General features: G+C 30.6%; 3 protein-coding genes across 4 annotated transcripts in view; 2 read left to right on the forward strand and 1 right to left on the reverse strand.

Annotated features, from left to right (window-relative positions):
• Window positions 1–2,266, forward strand: part of LOC105364042 (uncharacterized) — a 9,594-nt gene extending 7,328 nt beyond the window's left edge. The window contains exons 2-4 of one of the 2 annotated variants that reach the window (XM_011501890.1): window positions 1,363–1,527; window positions 1,616–1,880; window positions 2,071–2,266. In XM_011501890.1, the coding sequence (XP_011500192.1) occupies window positions 1,363–1,527; window positions 1,616–1,880; window positions 2,071–2,096 (456 nt within the window). In that variant the 3' untranslated portion in view covers window positions 2,097–2,266. Of the gene's footprint in view, window positions 1–1,362; window positions 1,528–1,615 lie in introns of both variants that reach the window. The other variant, XM_011501889.1, reaches the window with a different exon arrangement.
• The window catches only part of nudC (nuclear distribution C, dynein complex regulator), a 68,727-nt gene extending 60,634 nt beyond the window's left edge, over window positions 1–8,093 (reverse strand). Inside the window, exons 1-4 of the mRNA XM_011501892.1 lie at window positions 7,990–8,093; window positions 7,820–7,897; window positions 7,520–7,738; window positions 7,273–7,440 (exon numbers count right to left, since the gene is read on the reverse strand). Of these exons, the coding sequence (XP_011500194.1) occupies window positions 7,273–7,440; window positions 7,520–7,738; window positions 7,820–7,897; window positions 7,990–8,064 (540 nt within the window). The 5' untranslated portion in view covers window positions 8,065–8,093. The remainder of the gene's footprint in view (window positions 1–7,272; window positions 7,441–7,519; window positions 7,739–7,819; window positions 7,898–7,989) is intronic.
• Window positions 8,094–8,991: 898 nt separating this feature from the next.
• Window positions 8,992–11,264, forward strand: SsRbeta (signal sequence receptor beta). Its single transcript, XM_011501893.1, has 4 exons — window positions 8,992–9,235; window positions 9,688–9,835; window positions 10,164–10,478; window positions 11,030–11,264. The coding sequence occupies exons 1-4, from the start codon at window positions 9,222–9,224 to the stop codon at window positions 11,144–11,146; spliced, it is 594 nt and encodes a 197-aa protein (XP_011500195.1). The 5' UTR covers window positions 8,992–9,221; the 3' UTR covers window positions 11,147–11,264.
• Window positions 11,265–11,699: the final 435 nt, after the last annotated feature.

Raw genomic sequence — 11,699 nt, forward strand, 5'->3', positions numbered from 1 at the left:
TCTTCATTACGAAAAATACACGTACGAAATGTAACTGGACGTTTATTGCTGTAGGAATTACAATTAGTTTTAATCGCGAGCGCAATAGTTTATAAATCAGTTACAAAAAAAGATTTCAAAATCTCCAAAGATCATTAGAAGAATTGATTGATTCAATATTATATTATATATATATATATATATAAACAAGAATGATAATGTCCATAAAAAAAAAATTGTTTCGACCAAGTCTTATGCAGCAGGCGAGCGCTATAGTCATTGTTTGGCGTATTGAATATGTTAATGTTATGTAACGAAATTCGACGGCTTTCAACGGATAAAGGCAACATACTTGCTTATTACGACGACACCTTCAGTTAAAGTAGAAGCAGCATTTATAAAAAGACTTTCCGAGCAGTAAATAAGCGCGCAAACGTAAGAATGTATCTGTGCAAGCAACTTTGGACTGCTGCTAAAGTCCTGATTAGAATTAGAGTTAGAGGAGGTAAATCAAGTTCAAGCGGTCGAGATTTTGCTGAAAAGATAGTGCGAAAAGTCGAGCCGTGCCGAAGAGTAATAACAGCCCGAGGAAATCGAAGAGCAGGTTTGCCTGGCGTTGAGCAACGCGTCTCAGAGAAAACCGGAATATCCCTGGCGCTGCATCTTTCTTCGGCCTTCCAGCCGACTTTCCCATTCATCCTCGGCCAGAGACTCTGATGCAACGTGTGGCGCTCGTAATCTATTGACATTACGCGAAATGTACCTCAATTTCTCCCAAGCCATCCGCAGCTCAAGTTCAATAGCTGACTTCGACGCTCACTGGAATTTGGATTGCCATTCTTGTTAAATACTCGTTGCATTCTTTAATGGCTACTCACGGCGCTGTTCACCTTACTATTATCGACTCTTCACCAGCAACGCTCTTCTTTCTCGCTTCTCATTCAAAGTCTTCAAAGCAAGAGTGCCCCATTATAACGAAGGAGTACGTAGCGACGTCCACGCCCTCCCCTCTGTCCCATCGACATCCGCGCTTACCACTAACAGCGCACGGAATATTTAAAAAGCTCTCGAGACGACAATTGATTAATCTCGCTAATGTGAATTTGCGTAAAGAGGCCAGCCGAAGCATCAGCTCCGACGCGGTCATTAATCTACGTGGCACAGCGGCTATTTAGTAACGAGCAGTGAATTTACATTTACGGCGTGCGCATGCGGGTGTTAACAGGATTATACAAACGCCGTTGCCAAAGAAGAGTTTCGAACGGCTCTCGGCGATTAGATAATCGGGTGTCGCGCGCGCGAGTAAGTGAGATGATTGGAGAAAATACGCCTCGTCGTCGGCATCGGGATCCCCCGTATAAATTATGTTGCGCTTGTTTTCAGAGTACGGCGACCGTCGAGCCAACGAATTTACCATCCTGGCACATACCAAGGCCATCCCTAGTTGGTAGGAGCGAAAGGAACAGCGAGAGCGGCACGTGGAAGCATCACTCGGATTCGCCATCTAGAGGCTCGACGTCGTCCCAGGGCTCGACCGCCAGCACGCACGTAAGCATACGCGTTTGGTTGTCGACGAGAGGAGCGAGAGTCGCCGCTTGTTGCCTCAACGCTTCCACCTTTCCCCTGGTTTTTGCAGAGCGCGGCCTCCGGCACGTTACTCCTCACCGCAGCCAACCTGGCGAATTTGGCGGCGATCGAGCCACCGAGGGTCACGGCGCCCAAGCAGCTCGACACGGCCTCGATGGCCAGCAGCACGCACTTCACGGTCGTAAACGGGCTCAGCAGACCGAGCACCGCTTACAAGAAGTCCTGGTGCGCCAGGAACCAACTCACCGTCCTCGTATGCACAATGAGCTTCCTCTTCATGCTTGGACTGCTCGCCGGGGTCCTCTATATGGAGAGTCAGTATGAGTGGCGCACGCGAAGCTCCGCTAATCGCACTTTTCTCTATCTTATTATCTATCTTTATGATGATGATGATGATGATGATGATGATGATGATGATGATGATGATGATGATGATGCCGATGATTGTCCATTTACATTTGTCTGTCGCTCCCTTAATCCGATACGTTGATTTGTGTTTTGCAGTGAGAGCTCGAGGCAGATACAACTAGGTTTGCTAGGAGCCGCGGACACGAACTTTCGACGACTTTCAAATTATGCCGAAACAGCGGGGGAGGTAGCCTGGAAGGGAACTTTGTCTTTTTGGAAGGATACTCGCTAGACTGCTGAATCATCATCTGATTGTCAAGCGAATACGCGAAAGCAGCACTTGACCCTCAACTTTAGCCTTTTGTTTTTGTTTTTTTTTTTTTTTTTTTTATTTTTATCAATCGAATTCGACATAATTTAAGTAACGTTTAGATATTCCAATTTACTTGTGTTAGATTTTTAGATGTATTGCACAACAATTACTGTGCGGTACGTGAATTGAGTAATTACGTTTATGTAATGAGCGCCATTTAGGCGCTTCCTAGGCATTGTAATTTATATGAAATTCAAATTGACTAAATGCAATCATTTATCGCTACTCTATCATCAATATATTTACTGGTAACTCTATGTAATCAACGTTGGAAATTCATATTAATTGTTTTCTACACTGTTATTGGAAATTACAATGATTTCGCGAGTTACTTTTAAATGACGTTGGGACGCTAACAATGATGAAGATATAGTACACACAGATATACGTGCTATATATAATTTTGTTAGCGGCAATGCATCATACACATACTCACACATAATCGATGATTTGCCTCGTGTTTTTTGTACTGTTTTAGGTCATATTATGTTTTTAAAAATTATAATGTAAATTAATTTAATTTGTATCGCGAATTCACGAATTCACATGCGGGTCTTCATCGAGAGATTGAAGGGCGTAACGAGACGACAAATGAGAATCGTTCTAAAACTTTGTGTCTGTGATATTACTTGTGTATTAATTAATAGTCAAGCCATCAAGAAACTTTCACGTTATTGAAGTTTGTGTTATATCTACATTTTATTCTTACCCATCCTTCGCAATAAGAAACCAGCCTCGTGAAGCTAGCGACTTCGATTATTATTCACGCACGAAATTTACTCTCTCGGTATTAGAATTTTCTAAAAACGAAACTAAGAAACGTTCATTGTTCGAGGGACGGGGGACGGGAGAGTGCGCTCATTTTTCGCGATACGCATCGCCATTCCCCGTTCAAGTGCCGCGGACAATCGCAAGTACAGAATAAAACAACAAAAAATAACAGAAAAAAGAAACAAAGAATAAAAAGCAATCATCTCTCGCGACCTCTCCCCACTCCTTAATCTTAATCTAGGGGATGTCAGCTGGAGTCGCTCAGGTGCCGCTAGTCTATCGATACGTAAGACAAGTGTCGACGAGACGCTGTTTCTTGATTTTCACTTTTCATGCACACGCAGACTTAGATACAATATCAATATTTCTTTTCCTATTCTTTTAACGAGCTAATAGCATTAAAGCTCCACTAACATGTACATTTATTCAAGAATTGTTTATTCGTCTCGTTCTATCTCGAGTTCCTATGTTAAGCGCGCGTATCAAGTGATAAATCTTCGTGTACCTTCGCGCACGTACGCAAAGTACTTTAGTCGCGTTTGGTATTCAAAATTAACGCATAAACACAGAAACAATAATACTACCACTTTCAATAATTAAACTGTTACGAATATACCATAAGGAAAAGTAATATTTGTTTTTCTCTACTAATGTCTGCAGTATCATGAAATTATACATGCACGAGTGCATATGTGTAACGGCAAAACACCAAATCTCGATGCCGAATGCAGAGATCCATGCGTTAAGCTGCTTACATTATCCACAGTCATTCACATCATTTATAATCAAAATTTGTATATACTAATAATAATAATTTCTAATCCCTTAATGACATTCAATGAAATGTGTATTATATACGGAAATGAATTTGATGGTACACATGGGAAAAGTTATTCAAATCATCAGTATTCTCCTTTTTTTTTTCTTTTTTTTCTTTTTATTATTATTATTATTATTATTATTTCATTCTTTTTGCCATTACAGATTTACTTAGCCGATAAGTAATATTAAACTATACTCAACAATACCATATCGCTACATAATTAAAATAATTAAATAGCATACATTCTTTTTTCATGAATAAATAAAAGATAAATAATTACGAAAAACTGTATGATTCATTGGTAATTTTATAAAATGAGAATGGACGATAAAGCAAATGAGTAAAAGAAAAGTAGGGAAGATAAAAGGAGACAAAATTTAAGTACTTAAATTATATAAACCAACTCGATATTTGAAATTCAATCGTCGTAATTATATGTATTTTACAACCTTAAAATATGCAGCAGTTGTTATGAAATTAATTATTGCGCTACCAAATGTTCATTATAAATACTTAAAATTGTAATTGGATCTACGATTGCTATTATGTTACAGGCAATCTAACAATCAAAATATTGATTAGAACTAAAAACGATTGGAATTTTTATAATAACCTACAAATCCACTCTAATATTACACATTTATATTGGTTAAATAATTACGTATCATTTGAATTCCAGTCATTGTGAACACATCACTCACTTTAGTTTATAATTTATTGTATATATTAATTTGTAAAAGAATTCATGTTAGTAATAAATAAAGTAAAAGTAAAATTACTCTGACTAAATAGCTTTGTGTAATTAGAAACAATTTTCTAATAGAGAAAACGTCGGCTTTTTTTATTATTATTATTATATAATAATTATATAATAATAAAAATTATAAATAAATTTTGTAAAGTACATAATAATGGTACATGTTTGTTTTTATAGAATTATATATATATAATTTTATATAATTAATATCGTCACATTTTCGATAATTGTTTTGGTTTACAGCTCAATCGTTCTAAATTGTTACGATATTGAGGGTCTCACGTTCATATACATTATTTATGTTAGTTCATTCAGAAAATAAAATATTTCAAACATTATTATTTTAGCTTAAGACAATATATTTTTTTATTATTATACTTATATGCTTGAAATTATCAAAAGAAAAATTAATCGATCTAAATTTAAATATTAACAAAAAATATATGTTCACTAATTTATATATATTTATATATATAACATTTTGTTATATATTCATAACAGAATGTTGAAATGTCAATTGACACTTACTTAAATAACATTGGTCATTTTGGTTGAACTATGTATGACTAATTAAAATATTTCAATTGTATAAAACAATAACTGTTGTACTGCAATAATATTTATATTTGTTTGAATAACGAATACATACTAAACATTTCTTCATACATATTTGTACGAGCATTATTCATACGAGCGATCGACTAAAATAATATACTCACAGTTAATATTTTACCTATATTTTCCAAAACAGCGTAAAATAGCGTAGTTATCTAATTAAAAGAAATATTTTTCGTATTCGGGGAACAGTTTGATTGTACAGGGATGAAAGATTTTCAGTTAACTATCTATCTTGGGCTTGTATTTGAATTTCGTAATAATGAATTTATGTTACATCACTGGCCTTTGAATATATCCTTCGGATTTCACTAAAATATACCAAAACTGTACCCGTAAAAATTTTGCCTGAATCTTAAACAATAGACGAGCAATAGAATAGATAGGTAAGACAGTATAAGTAACATATACGTTTTGTGAATAAATTCTTCATTTAAACATTTTAAATGAAATATTTGCCTGGTTACCAGTATATGCTTGTATAGTTATATAACAAGCGGTAATGTATTATCGGTCATCAACATGCCGGTGTCATTTGTGTTCATCCGCCTATACCCGCTAAATAATTTATAAGCAGTTCTAATCTATTCTGCGGACCTCTAAACTCCCTACATTCTTCATATGGGCTAAATTTATATAAAATGGCCATAAATTATTTCTATTTTAAATCGCATTGGGACAACTATAGTCCAAAAAAAAAAAAAAAAAAACTCTCATTTACAAATTAATAATATATATATATATATATATATATATATATATATATATTCAATGTCAAATTAAATTAAAATTCGGTCTGATAGTACTATATTTTTTATCATACACGTATATATTTTAAAATAATTATTACATTTATAAATGTATAAATGTATAAATTTATATATAGTTTAAATAATTTTGAAAAATATTTTTTAAATTTAATGGTCAATAAGCTCTTTATTTATCTTTAAAAAGGAAATAAAATAATATCAAAATAATTGTTTTATTTGAAATAAAAATAATTATAATTTAATGTCCAATGAATAATTAATCTACTTTCTTTAATGCAGAAAATTACAGATTGGTTTAAATAAATGAATTTTCATTCAATATTATTCTACTTAAATTCAATTTCATTATTTTCTCTAATTGTTTATTTAGCTATGTAAGAAATAAATATGAAAATAATTTTATAATTCTGATATTTTGTGTTAATATAAATTTCATTTTATTCTTTCCAAACTTAACGAATATTATGATGAATGATAATTTTTGTTTTTAAATACTTAAAGTATATCTACTTTAATAAAACGAATTATTTAAATATGCTAAATATATAAAACTTTTTTCTCACAAATTTATTTAATTTTATGTGTCTATTAAAAGTGGATTGCTTTAATTTATTTAATTTTGTTTAATATGACGCATTATTTATAATGTAAGTAAGAATATTTAAAAATGTATAAAAAAATGTTGATACTTTATAATTTAAGTATTTGTCAAATTTCGGATCATTAGAAATAATAATTAATATTCAAAATGTAAAAAAGGAAAAAAAGATAATTTGAATGATATTAATAAATATTAAAAATATTATATCATAAAAATATAATTTTATCACACTATTAAGACAAGAACATCTTAATGGAATTTTTCAATTAACTCGCTCAATATTTTGTAATAAACATTTACAATTTAACTTGTATAAAGATAAAATAACAAAGCACAAATAAGAAATAAATAAAAACATTATTCTGTCAATAGTGTAAATTCTAAAATATTTAATTATAAAATGAATATTTGACAAATATCTTTAATTAGAGCTAAAAATTAAAACTTTCATAAAGAATATATTTATAATACAAAACTTTTATTTAAAAAAAAAAATGTTTTAATAAAACATTTCATTACAGATCACGATATTCAGAATAATTGTAAATCACTGTTTAAACCTAATGTAATTTGTATTGAAATTAAAATAGAGCAAGTTATTGACAAAATATAGCTACGTTTAATTAATAAATAAATTATTAATCTTACCTCAACTTCTTGAAGAGTCTGTGTCCATCTATAATTTTGTAAATCTGCACCATTTCCACTATTAGGTTTTAGTTTATTTTTTTCTTGTTCCTCATCATCATATTCCATTTGAACATTATCTTGTTTACTGTCATTATTAACAGGTTCGGATGTATTTTCTGTCGATTTCTGATTGTTTTTTAATTAAAAGTGATGTTCATTTAACAAAATGTAATAAATAGTTAAATTTCATAACCGATATACATACTTTCCTGTCTAACTCCTTCTGGAGTTTGTCAGCCTCTTCATCCGTTAACTCAACAATTTGTGAATCACTATTTAAAATAGCATCTGCGTTTTGCTCTTCTTTTTTCTTTTGTTCTAATTTTTCTTTTCTTTTTAACTCCTGTTCCGCACGTCTTGCTTTATCTGTGGTGGCTTTACTTATGGCTGTGGCTTCGTATTTCTTAAATAAGGTCTTAACAAGCTAGAAAAAAACATTATCCATCTCTTTTAAATTTGATATTATAAATGAATTTGTATACAATGGTGTATTACAAGATCTTACTTTCTCTGCAACACCTTCTCCTGCTCCAGTATAAAAGTCTGTTTTTCTTGCCAGAAAATTGAATATTGTATCTAAGAACTGGAAAGAGTCGTTTCATGAATAAGATACTCTAGAAAAGTTGATAAAATAACCCCTAAAAGTGTAACCCGGCTAGCATTAACTTTACTTACATCTTCAACTCCACCTTCGTGTTGTTGCGCCATAGACAACAACACAACATCAAATTTCTCGAGGTCTTTTGTCATTTTTATGTGTATAAAATCTCTATTAAATGATCAATTACTGTCCTTCAAACTCGATAATAGCGTGTACAAGTTAGGATGATTCTGGATACACGTTTGTTTCCTTTCTGGTTACCATCGTAGTGGAACCACATGTTAATAAGTAGTCACTAGCAAACGGATATCTCGTAACTTTTTCACGCCTGCGCACTGCAAACTTAGATTCTTCATACACAGTAATAAGTAAGCGGAACCTTCGATGTTTTCCCTATGTGTTTGTAGGTATTTTTAAAAGATTCATAAGCTTCGGTTTATAGTCGACAAACTTGTAATGAAATGGACAATTTTGGCTCACAATTTACTATTATGACATTATATTAATACTAAGGCCCTTTCCATTCGCCAATTATTATGCTTTTAATTTTTCCTCGTAAACAAATCTTTATTAACATACATTATTATAGATTCTTTAAATCGGATAATTTAAATAATAGAAAAATTAGAATTCATTTAAAATAAGAATTAACATGTTTTGGAGGTATAGTAAAACAGCAAATAACACACAAACTCACTAATCGTTAACATTGCCATTATAGACATTAAAATAAATAATTATACGAGAAAAATTATTATTTAATATTATAAGAATGTATCATAATTTTAGAAATTGTTGATGAACAAGGCTGAATCAAATACCATATCGATAAAATGGCAGATTATTAATTTTCATTCAATTCACGGCTATGCTGTTCACGCTCATTAGCTATTAAGAAACGAGTAGAGATACAAAATAATTATATACAGAAATATCAATGTGAATCAATGTGGTGGAATGAAAAATATAATCGATTTTACAACAACGGTATAATATAAATAAATAAGTAAACACCATAAAGGGCACTCGTACGGTTGGTAGCTTCGAGTACACATTTTGCATTTTGTATAATAGGCGCTAAAGTATCGAGCACTGATCATAAGCTTCACTGCGTAGACGACGCGTCGTCTTATTTGAAATTGGACGTGAAATTATAGGCGCTGGAATATGGAAGAATGGATATGAAAAGTGGGAGAAGTATATAACGTGGCAATAAGTTAAATCCAAACTTACTGGATTTAATTATATGCGTATGATACACGCCACATGTACCATATGAGAGCTAGATAGCCCGGCCATTTATCCCATGTTTATTGGCAGGTTAGTGTGTCGTACATTTATATATAGAAAAATTATTTAAACATTTCTTAATTATAGACATTCTACGTGTGACAATTTTCATAAGCTCATCGGCGTTTATCTTTTAAACATTACCTTTATTCGATTCGATAATCTTCTAATTCAATCTTTATTAAATTGAATCATATAGGAAAGAAACTGTAAATTTTAACATACGCAAACTATTCCGTGTGTATTTTGAATGAATTGAAGGTCATGAGATAGTTCAAAAAGTTGTTTTAAATGTTATTTTACGATTTTGATCCTTGTTGCATGTATACATTACTTGAATACCGTTCGAAAGAATAAATCAATTGAAGGAAATACATTTTCATAAATATTCGTGTTACCTTTACTTATCTCGATTCGGTATCTTCCTTTCATTTTATTGTTATAAATAATACTTTACGTTAAACTTTTAATCATATTTTCAGCATGAAGGTACAATTCTTATTTTGTATCGCAGCTGCGTTGCTGGTTGCAGCTTACGGAGAAGAGGATGATAATGATGGAGCTCGACTTCTAGTAGCCAAACTTATTCACAACAAATATCTGGTGGAAAATATGGATGTTATTGTTAAAGTAAGGAGTGTCAATGATAATTTATCATTTATTTTTTACAATAATCGAATTTAACTAGATAAATTTTTCCGTAATTGACATTGATCTAATTAGAAAAAATATCTTTTTTTTATCAGAAGTTATTAAGCGGAGTTATATAGTTATATTCTAATGATTATGTATATGTTGAAATACAAAAATAAAAATATAAAATATTTGAAACCATTATTCATATCAATGGCTAAACTATGTATCTTTAAAAATTATATACTTATGTGTCCATACAATTCATAAGTATGATATAATGATATAACGATTAATATTAAATTATATAAATATTTATTTTTAGTATACAGTATATAACACCGGTAATGCGGCTGCTCTCGAAGTTGAAATCACTGATAATTCCTTTGATCCAGATAATTTTGCTCATATGAGCGGTGAACTAAATGCACGAATTGATCGTGTTCCACCCAACACTAATGTCACACACACTGTTGTTGTAAGGCCAAGAAAACCTGGATATTTCAATTTTACTTCTGCAGAAGTTCTGTATCGTAGGAAAGAAGATGCTCCAAGGTTACAAGTTGCTGATAGTAGTGAACCTGGTTTAGCATATTTCACATCATATAAGGAATATGATAAAAAATTTTCTTCACACGTTGTAAGTTCAATATCATTTAATTTATAAAATTTATACATGATTATCGACTCATAATTCTTACATACTTTTACATGTAGACTTGAAAAGTTATTTTTAAATTTTAATTATCACTCTAAGTACTTTAATATTATTTATTATTCAAAAAGTCTTAATTTCAAATTTAAATTGTTATTTATAAAATGTGCAAGCACATGAATTAAGTATAATTACTCTTGCATTATTTACAATATTCATTTGATTTTCTTGACAAACGCTTAAATAAATAAGATACTCTGAAAGTAATTCTATTTTTTACATTATTTTAAAACCCAAGTATAATATAAGAATAATATAAGAAACGATTTGAATAAAATATTTTTAAAATATTGCATTTATACAAATTAATTTAAATTTGAATCTAAATTTAATGAAAAAGATATTTTACGACAACTTGCATATTTCGTTAAAAAAAATTTTGTATTATATTTTGTGTAATTTGGAAAGAACTTGTTAAATTTCATTAATAATAGCATGTAAGCATCAATTTTTAATATTATAAAAATCATTTTCAGGTTGATTGGGCTGCATTTGCAGTCATGACTCTACCATCGCTAGCCATTCCATTCGCTCTTTGGTTCTCTAGCAAACGCAAATACGAAAAGTTGTCAAGAAACACAAAAAAACACTGAATCTTTTGTAAATTTATACTCTTAATTAGAACAAAAAAAATTATATTTTACGTGATTGAGAGAGGTGCGACTGTTCGTTATGTACTTTGAATTTTGTAATAAATATTATTTATAAATATTTTGTTTTAAATATTTTATTATAAAAAATTATACTTAACACTTATTCGAAAATTTTCTAACATTATAAAAGATTTATTTACAGACATTGTTAGCTTATCATTCACACAATTATATGTTGAAGCTCTCATCATTCCGATCCACTTCATTAATTTAACGTTTAACGCGAAATAAATGCTTACGTTTTACAGTACTATACGAAAAATAATATAAACAATTTTATTCTTTATAAATAAATTTAGTTATAAATAAAGAAATTAATATGTATAAATGTAAGAAAATTATATCTTATTGTAAAACATAAGTACTTATTTGTTTTTAAATTAAACAAGTTGGGAATGAACGAATCAATAAAAATTGAAAAACCTATTTGCAATGATTTAAAGAAAAATAAATTAAATTACGTATGTTTAACTGAATTGAGATATTTCTTCTG

Source organism: Ceratosolen solmsi, unplaced genomic scaffold, assembly GCF_000503995.2.
Source record: "Ceratosolen solmsi marchali unplaced genomic scaffold, CerSol_1.0 scaffold23, whole genome shotgun sequence".
Classification (NCBI taxonomy): Eukaryota; Metazoa; Arthropoda; class Insecta; order Hymenoptera; family Agaonidae; genus Ceratosolen; species Ceratosolen solmsi.

What these genes read in the sequence shown, in the direction of transcription:
- SsRbeta (XM_011501893.1), top strand. An exon ending in ATATGGATGTTATTGTTAAA is followed by an intron (nt 9,836 to 10,163) that starts GTAAGGAGTGTC and finishes ATTTATTTTTAG; the next exon opens with TATACAGTATATAACACCGG. An exon ending in AAAAATTTTCTTCACACGTT is followed by an intron (nt 10,479 to 11,029) that starts GTAAGTTCAATA and finishes AATCATTTTCAG; the next exon opens with GTTGATTGGGCTGCATTTGC.